Source organism: Lissotriton helveticus, chromosome 3_1 (assembly GCF_964261635.1).
Source record: "Lissotriton helveticus chromosome 3_1, aLisHel1.1, whole genome shotgun sequence".
NCBI classification, from domain to species: Eukaryota; Metazoa; Chordata; class Amphibia; order Caudata; family Salamandridae; genus Lissotriton; species Lissotriton helveticus.
Window position 1 is genome coordinate 1,948,193,866 of NC_136061.1, and position 16,492 is coordinate 1,948,210,357.

Sequence of the window (16,492 nt, forward strand, 5' to 3'; positions counted from 1 at the left end):
ATACTACGTGTCTCTCGGTCCTTTTTCCCCAGCCCCCTGCCCCACCTCCCCAGGGGCGGCAATCTGAGGGATAGCCCCGGGCGCCACAAGCTCTAGCTACGCCAGTTGCGATTCTAAATAACACATCTTTCTTGTAGCATTGTTCAGTGTCTCCCCACCTATTCCAAGTTAATGTCTAGCCTCAAGAAACGGGACCAGCTTTAAAATAAAAAAAACTTTGCTCGTATTTTACATAGATTTTTGCCACTTACCGATTAAGAAATTACGTTTGGAATCTTCAAAACATTTTTATTTCTTGGTGCATCATACGAATAAGACATAAAATATATTCACAAGAAGAAATTTAAATACACTAGTAGTTATGTTCTCCATTTAAATGTTTGCCTATTTGCCATAAGGTTACAACGCTAAAATCTCTTAACAGCTAGAAAACCTTTGCACGTTTGTGTCTGCGTAAAGAAAAAGTACGTACTTGTAGCATTTGTAGGGAGAATTTGGGATATTTGCCAAAACACATACTTTGCTCCTTTATCTCTAAAATGCTAACGACTGAACACTTACCAACCACCTGAAGTGCAAGTCTCTGAAGAGTAGGGTGTACTAATTTTCGGTTCAGAGGTAAGAAACCGCCTCAACTGTCCAAATATTCCAGCATTTTGAGTTCTCTGTACCCAACATTTCCTTGCATGCTAACAATACAGTTCATCTATAAACATACAGTCAAAACTTTAAACCTCATACTGCAATTAGCAGGCGGCGTGAATTTTTCAGGTTGCGGACGTCCCAACTGCCAGTAAGTGTGAATTTAACTTTGCAAAAGCAAAAAAAACAACAAACTAACCAACTCTGGATCCCAGTCATTTTCAGGAACAAAGTTCTTCAGTCAATGTCGTCCCACATTTTTACCTTTCACATAGGTTTTGCAAACATAGTCCATGTAGTTTTTCATTCAGTGTTTTGCCATTGTTGAACTGTGCGATTTACATAATGTATGAAGCCCACACAGCTTAGTTTCCTAAAAGGCATTTTTTGTGAACTGGTTCCACCAAACAGCCTCTTACACATATAGATGCTGATTGAATTTATGCATTTAATCAATTCCCAAAGGATTCTGTTGCGGGGTGTCTATGCTCATACTGATGGCTTCTTTTTCGTGCATACCAGAGGCAGTGGAACTGGCAGCTTCCTCTACAAAAGCAGGATCAGTCACAATGGCATCTTTCACAAAAGCTCCATTGTTTGCGGTATCAACAGCACTGTCCAATACAACTGAACCGATATCAACAACACCTTTATGTAAAGCATCGCCTACAGCAGATACTGTGGAATCATCAGCAGAACTTACAACTGCGTCAGTATTATCCACTTTAGTTCTAGCACTAACATACGCAGTCCTGTCTTCAGCAAAACCTAAATTTGTCTCAGAAGTTCCTTTATCCACAGCCTCCTGCTCTTTCGCGGCTTCAGAACCAACCTTTGCTGCAAATGTTTCATAATCACCAGCAACCTTATGCACAGGCTCTTCAAAGACATTTCCAACAGATGTGTCTTTATCAGACACAGCTGTGTCAACTGATATCTCTGCCAAAGTCATTTCGGTAATGAAAGCAGTTGCATCTTCACCTTTATCAATATCTACCATTGTGTCAGCAGCATCTTCCATCGCAGATGTTTCGGCAGCTTCTTTGACAGCAGCATCTTCCATCGCAGATGTTTCGGCAGCTTCTTTGACAGCAGCATCTTCCATCGCAGATGTTTCGGCAACTTCTTTGACAGCAGCATCTTTAACCAGAGCCGCTTCAGCAGCCTCTTTCCTACAAGCAATGGCAGGCACGTCTGCTACTATGCTAGTTGCAGCCACCTCATCTGTGGTAGCCTTTTTTGTATTGAGATTTGCAACCTCTAGAGCTACAGAATTACTAGCATCATCCAATACAGATGCACTGGCTGCACAATCCATCACCGAGGCTTCTGTCTCGGCAGCAGAGGCCACTAAGACTTCCAAAAATTCGTCATCCATGTCATCATCAAGCTCCTGTGCATCCTTAATTTTAACTTCCGCAACAGGTGGCGCAGACAAAGGAGAAGGCATAAACTCTGTAAAACAAAATTATTTGTAGGGTATAAACTTTGGTGGTACCAGACAATCTAAACAAGTGAAGGCATTTATTATAACTTGACAGTCCCTATCGTGGTGGTGATTCAGGTCACTCATATCCTCACAAAACTTTAGTTTAAATTGTGTTGGTTTTGTAAATATTTTTTCTTTTCTTCCCAATATAATGGGTTAGCACAGTTACAGATGACAATCCACTTTGACATACAACAGCCATATTTCAAGGCCATAAGATTTTGAAACTAAAATGCATATGTTCTCTTATTTAGCAACATTTTCAACAATCAGTAGCAAAGCCAATAGGTATATATATATATTTTTTTAACCATAGCGTTCATATTTTCAAGCCCCTCAAAATCTGCAATCAGCACTTTCCTGATAAGGTACCATAGACCTGCGGTTCTTAACCTTTTGACTTATATGGACCCCCACTGAATCATTACTAGGATCCGGGGACCCCTACTGAGTCATTAATGGAGGCTGGGGACCTCTGGCCTCAACAATTTCTAAGATTTAACTCAAAATAATAGACAAACATACAAACACAAATATACACCAAACAAATGTTCAAATATTGAAATGTGTTACATTCGCCATCAAATATAGAAAAACGTTTTCTATATTTCAATTTTGCATCTTTATGAATATATACTTTTAAAAAATGTTATTTTATTACTTTTAATATTATTTAGATCTGCAACACAGTCGCAGACCCCCTGATTAGGCCCCGCGACCCCCAGGTTAAGAACCAGTGCCAGAGGCTGTTACTTAACCCCTTCGACGCTCATGACGAGCTGAGCTCGTCATGAGGTACGCCTCTCGTACGCTCATGACGAGCTGAGCTTGTCGTCATGAACCGCGGGTTTTTCAAAAAGTCAGCGCACAGCGGGAAAATGCGCCGCACACTTGGCGTTAGGATACTTCAAGTTAAAGTGCTTTCTGTAGAACTTGTAGCAACGTAAGCCATTTGTTACAACCCCATTCAGAAGGCCACGGGGCAAGCAAGGGTTACTGGGCCTAACCAAGGTGGTTGAGGCCATTTACACCCCTGGTGTCCCTGAACCCACCCTACTATTGATCTCAATCAACTGAGTCAAGCACCTACTCCTGCACCTGACTCATCTAGTAGCGTAGCATGAGCAGTCAAGTTAACATAATTCATAATCCAACGTGCACGCAGCACACACAATAAATAAAGTCCAGTCAAATACTTATTTTGTATAAAAGAAGTATTTTAATTCTAAACATGCAAAGGTAAAAAACATTCAATAAGCAGTAACACAGGCACCCTTGAGGCACCCTAGCAGTGATCAGTTCATCTTCTCCCCCGGGCTACTTGGTTCCCAGGTAACACAGCGCGAAGAGCACTCGATGCGACGTCCTCCGGCACCGGCCTCTCTGGTGATTCCCCGATTGCAGTGCGGAGTAGGCTGCGCCTGCAGAGTCCTCGAGGCGCTGCAAGTGGAGGCTACATCTTGACATCGCGACCAGAGAGTGGAGCAGAAACCGACGGCGCTTCCTTCAACAGATGCACTCTGCTTTCGGACTGGAGACCGAGCTGGGCCAATCCCCTGTGCCGGCGTGCTTGAGTCTTCATGGGGACCCCCCTCTGATCGGAGATACACCGACCTCGCACGGATCTGGACCCCAGCTGAGTACACCTACTCGATCGCGCCCAGCTCGCAACCCGGAGACTCCACGGGCAGCTGCCCTGTTCGGAATGCAAAATGATGGGAAGATGCCCTCACCAGGCCCGGTTCTAGAGGGTGGGCCGGGTGGGCCGGGCCCACCCAAACATGAGCCTGGCCCACCCAAACAGGAGCCTTGGCCTGAGGCCTGGTGTGAGCCGTTCCTCCCCCATCAGTGTTCGTGCTGGCTCTCCTGATCCAAAGTCAAGAGGCTGCTGCAGCCTCTGCGCAGCCCAGCACAGATTATCGCGGCCCATTGTCACATATAGAATGACAATGGGCCAAAGCCAGCAGGCACAGCATGTGGTGGGAGCTCCAGCCCTGGCCTTAGGGCACAGGTCTTCAAACGGTGGTGCACACCTCCCTGGGGGTCCGTGATTGCATTCCCAGGGGGGCACAACTGCGTCTGCAAGGAAGGAATTGTGAATGAAGATCGCCTGCAAGCGTCGACGTTTATCTGGTGAGTTCACAGGATGTCTTCTTTTATATGCAGAAGTTAAACAGCATAAAAAGTTTGCACCTGTAATCCAGAGTGTTTCCTGGGGCGCTGTCTGTGAGTAGGGAGACGAGGCTCAAGGGGAAACACAACATGCTAATAACTATGTCATTTTTTCATCTTCATATAATTGCATATTTAAAAAAAAGCGCACACACAGTAAATGAAAAAACAAAGCAAATGAAACGAATTTTGCAAAAATTTACTCTCTTACGTTATAAACCTCAGTTATCTAAAGCAATCACTGCAGATTTCTGAGTCTGACCAGAGAGTCGCCGATTTGAATCCTGGTTTTCACAGTGGGAAATAGTAACTAGTGTATTTATAGAGCTACACGTTCCATGCCTGTGGTAAAAAGCACTTTGGCATCACATAAAGAATATATTAGCTCCTCGGCTGCTTTTATGTGTGTTGCTTAACCAGTTGCATAGGGTCCAGTGTCATGAGAGGCCTATTAAAGCCAGGGTCACTGGAATCATGCGGCAGGGGAGGACCAAATCATGTGGCAGGGTTGACTTAATTATGCGGCAAGAAAAGGAAAATTATATGGGGTTATGCAGAACATTTTGTCATGCATCTACTTTGTCATTTTTACATTTGGTAAAAACTATCTGGGCATTGATTTTACCTCATTAATACTGGTTTAATACCCAAATATAGCAAAAAGCAAAAGAAAGGTGACCAGTCAAGCTTTGCGAAGGGCGTATCACAGAGAGATGAGAGCACCTTCACTGCGAAAAGGTGGGGACAGCACATTGGAGCTCATTATTTCTAAAAGGGAGGAGTTGTGTCCTAATGGCAAGAGCTTCCTACTTTGGAACCTAGTTCAGGTCCTCCTGTCAGCTCAACTCAAATCACTTAATAGTCCAGTGCCTAAAATTAAAAAAAATATATAATAAACTTTATGAACTTGTATTTGTGTAATGTAAATGGTGCTTATTTAAAGTTTCCCAATGCCCTTGGGCCGGGTCTTCCTTACGTAAAACCAAAAAAGTGATGGATAACCTGTTTGAAGATTGGAGTGATAGCCATGGTCAATAAGTTGTGAAAGAGACAGAGGAGGTAGGGGGGTAATTAGGGCCTCAGCTATAATTAGTGCAGAAAATAAAATTCCATTGGGGGCCAGGAGTGCGAGGGGCTCACAAGAACCAATTTATTGAGAGAACAGGTTTTTTGTCAATTTCTGTTATTGCTTGATGATTTTCCCTACATAGGTTTCATATTTACTGTGGATTCTGAGCTACAAAAAAGTGTCCATAATATGATCTCAAAAGCTCTGCCTTTGCTCTCAGCCCTGCCTCTCCTGTTTTACGATCCTTGGAATAAAGTTTTGCAGAGGTCCCCAACTTCAAAACATTTTGCTTTGGGGGGGCCCCATGCAAAAAAGTTTGAAGACCACTGCCTTAGGGTATGACAGTGAGGTCTCACCACAGGAGATGCTGCTACGACGGGCCAGAGTTTTCACTCCCCTTGGAACAGGAAGTGATGAGGGCAATAAACAGGGTTTTGCTCCCTCCCTCCTCGCAGTGGATGGCTGGCCCGACTCCAACTCATTCTGGCCAGGCAAGGCATCCTCACTGCTCTACCAACCTCCCATCTCAAACTCCGGATTTAACCAGAAACCAACCCCCAACATACCTATCTCTTTGAGATGTGGCATTTAATGTATAGGCTTTGTCAGCAGATGCCCTTGGCAGCGAGTTTCCTGGGCCCTAGGGCCACCGCAGTGTAACTTTTAAGTTACCTCAGTCAAAGGAGGGCCACCACAGAAACTAACTGTTATGGTTTTTCTGAGAGACCAAATGTTTGATCATGTACTCCTTCCTTGGAAAAAAAAATAAAGCCCTTTCATTCAAAACCAGCAAAACTGAACATGTTAACGCCATAGTTATTTGTTCAGACAGCACAGTCATTAACTGCTGCCTGCTGGGGTGTATTGATATAACCAGGGCCACTGGAATTATGCACCATTGGGGAGGGAACCTGGCTGCTTGCATCCTGGGCAGGAGCTGAGAAGCCGTGGCACCCGGTAAGCTACATTTAAAAAAAAGATATTATTAAATTTCCCCCCACCCCCCCCCCCCGCCCCCCCGAGTGACCCCACTGCACCCTCTCCCTCCCCCCGCGAGTCATGCCGGACGCGACTAACTCAGTGGCCCTCCCAAATACACCATTGGCCCACCCAAATAAAAATTCCTGGAGCCGGGCCTGGCCCTCACCATCCTTGCAGGATCCTCGTGAGCGCCCTCTTGCTCCGGAAGCCCTGTGCTCCCATGGCCTGGAATTTGGCCTGTGGATGCGCACCGCGGAGAGGCGGTATCTAGCCTGTGGTTGGGCCCCACGCTCGGCGATGAGAGTATTCAAGTTTACCAATGCTGGAGTCGACACGGCCTGATGTCCGAGGCCCACCGTGGCAAACATGTGACAGGGAGTCCACAGTAGCGCTGGAGTCGTTGCGCCCCTGATGACACCATCGGTGTCAATCTCCTCTGCTTCCGGCCAGCGCCACGTGCGGTCTCCGTGCATCACCAGCTACCCCAGCACTGCTCCTACACAACGAGCGTTTCACCCTGGATTGTCACAAAGCCGGCAGATCTGAGGATTTCGCCCGAGACTAAACGTGAGTAGAGGCACACATGTCATGATTACTAAGGGCTCAGAGGTCACTGGTTTAGCCCCACATCTCTGCTGATTGCTGATACGATCGGCAGGCTTTTCTTTAGTGTTTATGGAAGATTCTCTGTCATTGGATCGCTTGTCACAAGGCATTATAATCAATAACCTCATATTTTTCTCAAGAAAAATAGCCAAATGGCGATCAGCTTTCTACAAGCTACTAACCATCCATGACCATAAAAATATTCCCTAAGGAACCAGGATTACGACACCCACGCAGAACTTCAGAGCCACCTTAAATATAACGTCCTACAAAAATGGCACTGTGCTTATTCAAGCAGCTAACAAGGATCTAGAACTATTCAACAAATACTTCATCACACTAAGAACCCACACCACCTCCTTATGCAATGCTTCTCAGGACCCTACTACATCCACCACCCCTTCCGCGCCTGAAGATCAACGACCCCATCCCTCACCCAGATATGATGAAAGAAGCTTCACCAACACTCCTTCCCTATCACGCACTGCACCAACATTCTCATCTAACCCACACAGCGCCTCACAGCAAGCCCCTCCCTCAGCCAGACCCGGTGAAAGAACCATTACCAACTCTCCTTCCTTACCACGCGCTGCACTGACACCCTCAGCTACCTCACACAGCGCCTCTCAGGACCTTAATACCCCCACTACGCCCCCATCTCCTGAAGATCATCGACCCCTTCCCTCACCCAGAACCGATGAAAGAAGCACCACTAACTCTCCTTCCTCAACACACACTGCTTTAACACCCTCATCTAGAAATGCCTTGAGAACGAACAACAACACGACTCCCTCAACACCCAACATCTGGTCACCCCTCCACATCAGCAGATTGAACAAGACTCACTCAAAACCCAGTCTTACCTCACCTCCAGGAACCTACAAAACGTTATCCTAGAAATCAGAACCATTCTACAACTTGCGGAAACATTTCTTGCTAAACTCAAGCATCTTTAAAACTCACTAGCGACAGAACGTGACTAAAACTGTCCCCCTGCCGCTAACCAATCTAATCTTGCGCACACGCAAACTCCCCAACCACATATCGGACCATGAAATTCAAACACTTCTATTGATATACGAAGCTCCTTCCTGCCCGATCATAAGCAAAGAGGAATACGCAATTCTCCCAATCCCCATCAGCCCATGCAGAACATCCCTTCCAATCCATAGAGGAATAAACCGGAATAACCTTCATGCTATAACCCCGAACTACGATAGTCAGGAGCCCACTTCAAAGAATTAATCAAACCAGATCTCTTGCCTTCTACTAAACTGCCGCTCAGCCACTAAACACGCCTCGTCCTTAACATGAAAATGGACATAATCATCCTCACAGAAACTTGGCTCATGGAAGCTTCCTCACCTTGCCTAGACCTTCTTGTTCCTCCAGACTACCACATCATTAGACTAGACAGACCACACAAAATAGGCTGAGGCTTAGCCTGCATACATCGCTCTGACATCACCATCTCAATGTTTCAATTGGAACCCCTGGACTCCTGTGAATACCTTGGGATTTCTGTGAAATCATCAAGTAACCTCTCTCACAATCTACATATACTCTACCATCTGCCAGCGTTGAACACTATTTTCACAGAACAACTTATGGAAATCATTACTGCAAATTCTTCCCCTCATTCCAATGACATATTCCTTGGCGATTTCAATCTCCACTGGGAGGACCCACTGGACAAGCAGGTTAACGCCCTCAAAACCTTCCTTGCAGACCATTCCCTGATCCAAGCTATCTCAGAACCTACTCACAGAAAGGGTGCCACTCTCGACTGGCTCATCTCTAAACAAAATACAACTGAGTCGATCTTGATCACCCCTTGTGACTAGTCAGACCATCACATTATCACCTTCCAAATTCCCTACAATAACACGAAAACTTTCTCGCAACAAATCTAGTCGAAAAAAAGGATAAGAGACACAAAGAACATCAATTGGAACAAGCTTTCCTCCCAGTGTGAGAAGGCTCTTACCCCCCCTAATAACGTGATAGATGTCAATGCCCTCACTGCTCACTATAACTCCACGATGACCAAAATATTCAACAAAACCGCTCTGCCAAAACTCAAAAGAATTCCGGACAAAGATTAAAACCCATGGTTCAGCGGATCCCTGAATGAATAGAGACGTAAACTCATATCAACTGAACGAAAATGGAGGCAACATCCCTCCCCCATCTTAAACTACTCAGAAAAGTCAGAAAATCATACAATAAAAGTATTCTACAATCAAAAAGAAAGAAAAGACTTCTTCAAATCAGAACTCGAGAATGCCAAAAATAGACCAAAAAAAGTCTTCGAAATTCTGAAACAACAATCGAACAAATTGGCTAAATCCTCACTCTTAACATCAACTTCACAGCTGAATAGTGAAGAATTGTCCTCATTCTTCGCAGCAAAAACGAATTCCCTCCAACTCAAACTTACTACGGCGGCAATCAACTCAGCCACCCCAAAGATCACTCTAGCCATCAACCCGTTACAACATGAGTTAACCCTGCCCAAAAATAACTCTCACTGGTCTAAACTTTCAAACTTTACGATCTCAATGACATCACAAAACTTCTAGCGACAACCAAACTCAACAACCACTTCAATAACCCCGTCCCATCAAATTGCCTACGCCACATCTTCCATATCACCCCTCTCTGGTCCAAAATCATCAATGCCTCGTTAACACAAGGTCACATCCCGGACTGCCTAAAAAACGGGAATGTCACCCCTATCCTCAAATAACCGACAGCTAACACCTCCAACCCCAACAATTTCCGACCAATAACCAACATTCCCATGCTAGCTAAGGTCTTGGAAAAATGTGTTCAGCAACAACTGAACCAACACATCACAAATTTCAATCTACTGAACATACACCAGTCGGGTTTCAGACCTGGTCATAGCACTGAAACAGCCATCCTGCGTATAGTAGACAATGCCCTCCTAGCTCTTGACAGTAACGAAACTTGCCTATTAGTCCTGCTCGACCTCTCTTCAGCCTTTGACACGGTCAATCATGACATACTCCTAAGAAGACTAGAAAACAGGATGGGTTTATCTGGCACAGTCCTTCTATGGTTCAAATCCTTTCTGGAAAACAGAACGCAATCGTTCATGACCAACAAGATTCTTTCGCTCTCCTCACCGAACCTACTAGGAGTACCACAAGGGTCCACCCTATCCCCCACACTATTCAACTTATATGTCGAACCACTCACTGATCTACTACAGCAGGCAAACATCTCCTACCACATGTACGCGGACGACACTCAACTTTACATTAAGATCACCTCCTTCGAAGAGATAAAGACAATTAATCGAGCTCTCGAAAAATGCCCAATGGTTAGCAACCAACTTCCTCAAGCTAAACTCACAAACAACTAAGTTTCTTCTTCGCTCACCCCCCACCCCCTCCCAAAAATGATCACTGCTCTGAACTGTACACCAATGTTTTGCTTTTTGGTTACTTTACATGATGGTTTTTTTGGGGGTTTTTTATGCCACGTGTTTACTACATGTGCTATCCAATATCTTGCTCACTATGTAAAGCGCTCTGATACCCTACCTTAGGTTTGGTTCGAGCTATAGAAAACTCTAAAAATAAATTAAAATAAATAACATGTGTGGTGTTATTCCCCACCCACATGAGGCAACATCCAGGGAATGTAAACTATTAGGACCTGTTCATGGGGATTCCCCCTCTTGGACTCTGTCAATAAGGTGTAGTCACTGAGTCAAGTGAGGTTGCAAAAACCAAAGGCAGTATATCCCCTGGGGCCCAGTAGGCCCAGTTCTGACTTACCCGCTCTAGTAGTACGAACCATGGCAGCTGTGTAGTGCGGTCCTGACCCAGTTCGGCAAAGTCAGGCAGGACGCATTCAGACGGCCAGCTTCTGGCAGGTGCCGGTTCTCTCTCCTGAGCTTCGCTTACCAGCGTCCTGGCGATAGGAGTGGTTTCGTCTCAAGCCACAATCAGTAAAAAATGTTCTTCCTTGCTCGGGATGGGGGCAGTCTACTTTCTCCAGCGGGCTCTAGAGGGTCTTCAACAGCGTACATTCTGTCCTCAGGCCTCCTCGGATACAAAGCCTCCCTCGTCTTGGTTGTAGCAGAAGGTTAGGGCCAAAGGCAACAACCCAGACCACTGAGTCAGCGCTTCGAGTCTTCAAGTAACCACTCCTGGCACATGGGGTTGCGTGCAGCAACTTCCTGCACACAGGCAACGGAATGATCGCTGCAACACAGTTCCTTAGCACATGGTGGTCACTCCTGTCATATGGAGTCGCCAACTGCCACATCTCTGCACAAGGGCAATGGCCCGATTGATGCTGTACGGTCCTTGGTGCACGGCGGCCCCCTCCTGGCATACGGTGTCACCAAACTTTACAGCGTTGCAAAGGCCCGATCGGTGCTGCACAGCGCCTCACACCTAGTTCAGGAGCTCCACATGTCTGGGTTACTCTCTGGATCTTGCCCCCTCTAACATGGACCTGAGGGGCAAGGAAGGAGAACAATCTGCAGCCTGACCTAGCCTTTCTGAACCTACGGACTTTAAGCCAGGCCTTGTCACGGGATCTTAAAAGTCTGGGAGGGGTGTAAAGCAAAAGTTTGAAAGCTAAATATGAGGGCCATTGTCCATGGAGGGCGTTGTGGGTTAAACAGCAGATCTTGAAAATAATCCTATTTCTCATCTGTAGCCAGTGCAGGGACTGAAGAAGAGGGGCAATTGCAGTGCCGGAGGGCGAGGTTACAAGCAAGACGTGCAGCGATGTTCTGAAGTTTAGAGAGCAGCTTCTCATTTATGGAGGCCAAAAGTGAACTGCCCTAGTCCAGCCGGCTGATGACCAGTGCCTTCACAAGTGTTTTTCTTGAGGGGAGTAAAGGAAAGACTCTTCTCAGCAACTGCAGCATATGGAAGCAAGAACCTGTAATAGCTGAGGTTTGTTCTGTCATAGAGAGGGATTGGTCCAGGCGGACTCCCAGGTTTTTTTTTACCACTAATTTAGGTACCGGGGCCAAGCCCAGTTCTGGTGGCCGCCTGTCCGAATAAAATAATTTCCGTTTTTGTGGGGTTAGGATAAAGTCTGTTTTTCGACATCAAGGTTGCAATGGCTTTCATTCCAGGGGAAAAGGATGCTTTTGATTTGGACAGATTGTTTTCAAAGGAGAAAACCAGCTGCGTGTCGTCAACATATGAAACAATCCCAAAACAAAAATCTCTGACAATTTTGGCGAGGAAGGCCATGTAAATGTTAAAAAGCCTAGAGGTGAGACAGGAGCCCTGAGGGACACCATAGCCCAATGTCATGGTTCTAGACTTATAAGGGACCAAGATGACCATTTTGGTTCTGTTTAATAGGAAGTCAGCTAACCATTGCAGAGCCGTGCCATGAATCCAGATCTCCTGTAATCTGTCAAGAAGTCACTGGTGAGACACCATATCAAATGCTGCCGACAGTCCTAGCAGAACCAGCATTGTGGGTACATTTGCATCAAGGGAGCATTCTTTTAAGGCCTTCCATAAAGGCCTTAAATATTGTAACATTGAATAATGATAAAATGTTCTCTGTTTTGAAGATATGCAGCTACTGCTGCAAGGTGTAATCGAATGGATGTGTAGGCTAAGCCAACTCGCTGTAGATGCAGAAGATAACAAATAATATTTTGCATAAATGCATTTAGTGGATTAATTGTGTTATTATAATATAGTACAAACCTTTTCCACTTTGCTGCATAACATGCCCTAGTGGTGGGTCTTGCTTTCTTAAGAATTGTCATATAATCTGGTGGTAGGTTTAAGTATCCAAACTCTGTGAATTCAGGAGCCAAATAGGTCGGTTGAGTACCTTGGGGTTTGAATGTCTGAATTCTCCATCGTTCTGTGTGAGGAAGTTTGAAGTTATGTTAAGCTTCTGGTGTGGAACTATTGAGAATTCTAATAGTGTGGTGAACCATGGTTGCGAGCCCAGTGGGGGCCACCAAAATCAGTGTGAGAGATGTCTGCCTGAGTTTCCGAACCAGAAATGGAATGAGAGGGAGAGGAGTAAAAGCGTAAACAAATATCCCTGACCAGTTGATCCAAAGGGTATTGCCTTTGGATAGAGGGTGTGGGAACCTGGAGACAAAGGCTGGCCATTTTGAGTTCTCTGCTGCGGCAAAGAGGTCCAATTGTGGAAATCCCCATTTTTTAAAGTACGGAAGGAGAACTAGTGGGTGAAGTTCCCATTCCTGTACTTGTTGTCTTATTCGGCTGAGGAGGTTGGTAAAGATGTTGTCTGTTCCTGGAAGGAGTTCTGCAAGGAGTTAGATTTTGCAATGAATTGCCCAATGCCAAATGGTCTGAGAGATGCGTGACAGCTCGGAAGAGAGCGTGTCCTGTTTTTGTACATTGTAGTCATATTGTGTGTTTGGACTAGGACAACTTTCCCTATTAGATGAGGTAGAAATGCTTTTCACGCTAGCTGAACTGCTTGCAGTTCTAGGTAGTTGATGTGATGGTTCTGTTGGGAGGTATCACAAATACCCTGAACTCATAAATGTTGTAAACGTGCCTTCCACCCTGTGAGATGCATCTGTTGTGAGCACAACTTGTGGAATAGGGTTGATAAAGGGCCGCCCTTTTGATAAATGTGTGTTTAACCACTGCAGAGAGAGATGAGTGCAGTTGTCTACCAACACTAGATCGGTTAGCTGACCCAGTGATTGATTCCACCGACTTGCTAAGCATTCTTTTAGGGGACGCACGTTTAGTTTTGCATAAGGCACTATAGCAATGCATGATGCCATCATCCCCAGTGTCTGCATGCAAATTTAGCTGGTAGATGGTGGTTGTTTTGAAACTGGATTAACAGTAAAACTGTGAAATCCAGGATGCATTGTGATATGCTAGAGCCACTTGAGTGTTTAGAATGGCTCCTACATATGGTTGTATTTGAGTAGGTTGAAGATGGGATCTTTGTGCATCGACTGTAAATCCCAACTGATGTAGAAGGGTTATGGTGGTTTGTGTATGTTGCACACATTTGGGATGGGTGCTGGCTTTTATAATCCAATCGTCTAGGTATGGAAAGACAAGGATTTGTTGCCTTCATAGATGTGTTGCTACTGCTGCAAGGCATTTGGTGAACACTCTGGGTGCAGTTATTACTCTGAATGGAAGTACTTTGAATTGATAATGATGTTTTCCTATGACAAATCAGAGATATTTGTGATGTGTTGGGTGAATGGGTATATGAGAGTATGCCTCCTTTAAGTCTAGTGTTGATCTAAAGTAGCCTTGCTGTAAAAGCGGAGGTATCTGTTGCAGTGTGACCATATGGAAGTGTTCTGATAATATGTATAGATTCAATGGCCTGAGATCCAAGATTGGCCTTAATGAACCTTGCTTGTGATCTCCAGGCAATAAGCATGTTGGATTATGTCCAACACCCATTTACCTGTTGTTATTGATTGCCAAATGGGAAGAAACTGTTGTAATCTTTCCCGATAGGTGATGAATGATCGGGGAAGTGATAGCAAGTAACTGCTTGTTAGTGTATGGAGAGGTGCGTGTTGGTGTAACTCTACCTCTTCCTTTAAAGTTGTACCCCTATAGAATCCTCTAGAGGGGGAAGATTGTCTTTGTGTTTTGTATGAAGATGCGATGACATCTGGTATTAGTCTTGAAGCCCCCTCTGTAAAAGGAGCAACGAAAGGAACCTCTAGTAGAAGGCGACTGCACTGCTCCCATTGATTTTGCCACTTCTGTATCCTTTTTCATCTTTTCAATCGATTGGTCTATTTGAGGCTCAGTGAGGTGTTCCTTATCAAAAGGTGCATTAAGAATAGTTTGTTGAACTTCTGGTTTGAAATCAGAAATTCTGAGCCATGCATGTCTCCTAAATAGAATGCTGGTATTGACTCCTCTTGCTGAAGAATCTACAGCATCTAATGCACATCTGATAGAGGAATTGGAGATAAGTTTCCCTTTCTGCACTATTTCCTGCCCCTTTTTGTTGTGTTCTTCTAGGAGATATTGTAATAATTCTTCCATCTCGTCCCAGTGTGCCCTATTAGACCTAGCCATAGGTCTTGTGTATTGGCTATGCGCCAATGGTTGGCTGAATGAGCAGCTACTCTTTTCCTTGGGGTATCTATTAGTTTTGATTCTGTATCAGGTGGTAGTGCCTCCCCTGAGGTTTGTGAATTAGCCCTTTTATGGGCGCTAGCGACTACTAAAGAATCCAAAGGCAACTGGCCCTTAATAAAAACTGGGTCAGATGGTGGGGGTTTATATTTTGTGTTAGGATAGTGCTCTAACTGGATCCTTTAAAATATTGTTAGCATACCTCGTCATACCCTTTAATATTGGCAAGGATTGTGATTTTCTATGTGTGTTTCCTAAGGTTTCAACTAGGAAATCGCTTCTAGGGCTTCTTTATGTAAAGTAACCCCATGGTAAGTGGCTGCCCTAGCAATTAACTCCTGATATGTAGTATTATCATCAGGAGTGGAAGGTTTAGCTGGATATAGATACAGGTGGGCCTATATTGTAGTCATCCCATTGATCAGGTGGCGGCTGATCATAAGTGTCATCATCTACTATATCAGGATTTGCATTAGGAGAGCCTGGTGGTGTGATTTGTAAAGGGTCTGAAGCTGGTATTATAGGTCCTGGTGAAGAAGGTGGAGGGGTTTCTGAGCGAGCGCCTTCTTGGAAACTCCAGCGCGCAAAAGATTTGACATTATGCCTTTTCTGTGGTGGCTAAAAGGTCTAACCAGGGTGCTCCCCATTGCCAGAAGATGCCCGGTGCCACCTCCGTGATATGCCATTCACCATGAACTGATCTCATCCGCCCTGGCGTTCAAAGATCCAGCAGGTGGTTTAGGACCATGGAAATGCCATGTAGCTCCAACCAACTCTGGAGATGAAGCGCCTCCTGGCACAGGACCCAACTTCACCATACTTTCTGCAGTACCATATGGGAGTGGTGTTGTCGAAGAGGACCTGAACCAGCCTCCCTTTGATGACGGTAGGAAGGCATTCAGCGTCAATCAAAAATCCCGCAACTCCAAACAAGTTGATGTGGAGATGGGTCAGAGTCTTCTGATCTCCACCTCTCCCAAGTGACCTCCCCATCCCAGTAGTGATAAATCTGTCAACACTTTCAGTTCTGGGTGGGGAAAGGAGAGAGTCTGCTGCCAGTCCAACCGCGGTGAGCCACCACTGCATGTCTTTTTCCGTCTCTTTAGGAACCTAGATAGAATCACATAGGTTCTGCTGTTGCTGGGCCCAAATTCAACTACCAGGATGCCAAGAGGTCCAGAAGCCTCGGAACCACTCTCACCAAGACCAGAACAGGGGCTGAAATATCAGGATCATAGCCTAAATGTCCTGATCTCATTGTGGTGGACAGAAGGTCATAAATTGCACCGTATTCAGGATGGCTTGAATGAAGGGGAATCATTGTGAAGGAACTAGGTGCGACTTCAGCACATTGATCATGAACCCAAACAATGTCAGGAGGTTCACCTGTGTGTGGAGGTGGTG

General features: G+C 45.2%; 1 protein-coding gene across 4 annotated transcripts in view; it reads right to left on the bottom strand.

Annotated features, from left to right (window-relative positions):
- Positions 1-267: 267 nt before the first annotated feature.
- Positions 268-16,492, bottom strand: part of TIPIN (TIMELESS interacting protein) — a 282,385-nt gene continuing 266,160 nt past the window's right edge. For all 4 annotated transcript variants that reach the window (XM_078683031.1, XM_078683032.1, XM_078683030.1 and 1 more), the window contains one exon: positions 268-2,097. In XM_078683031.1, coding sequence (XP_078539157.1) covers positions 1,091-2,097 — 1,007 coding nt within the window. In that variant the 3' untranslated portion in view covers positions 268-1,090. The remainder of the gene's footprint in view (positions 2,098-16,492) is intronic.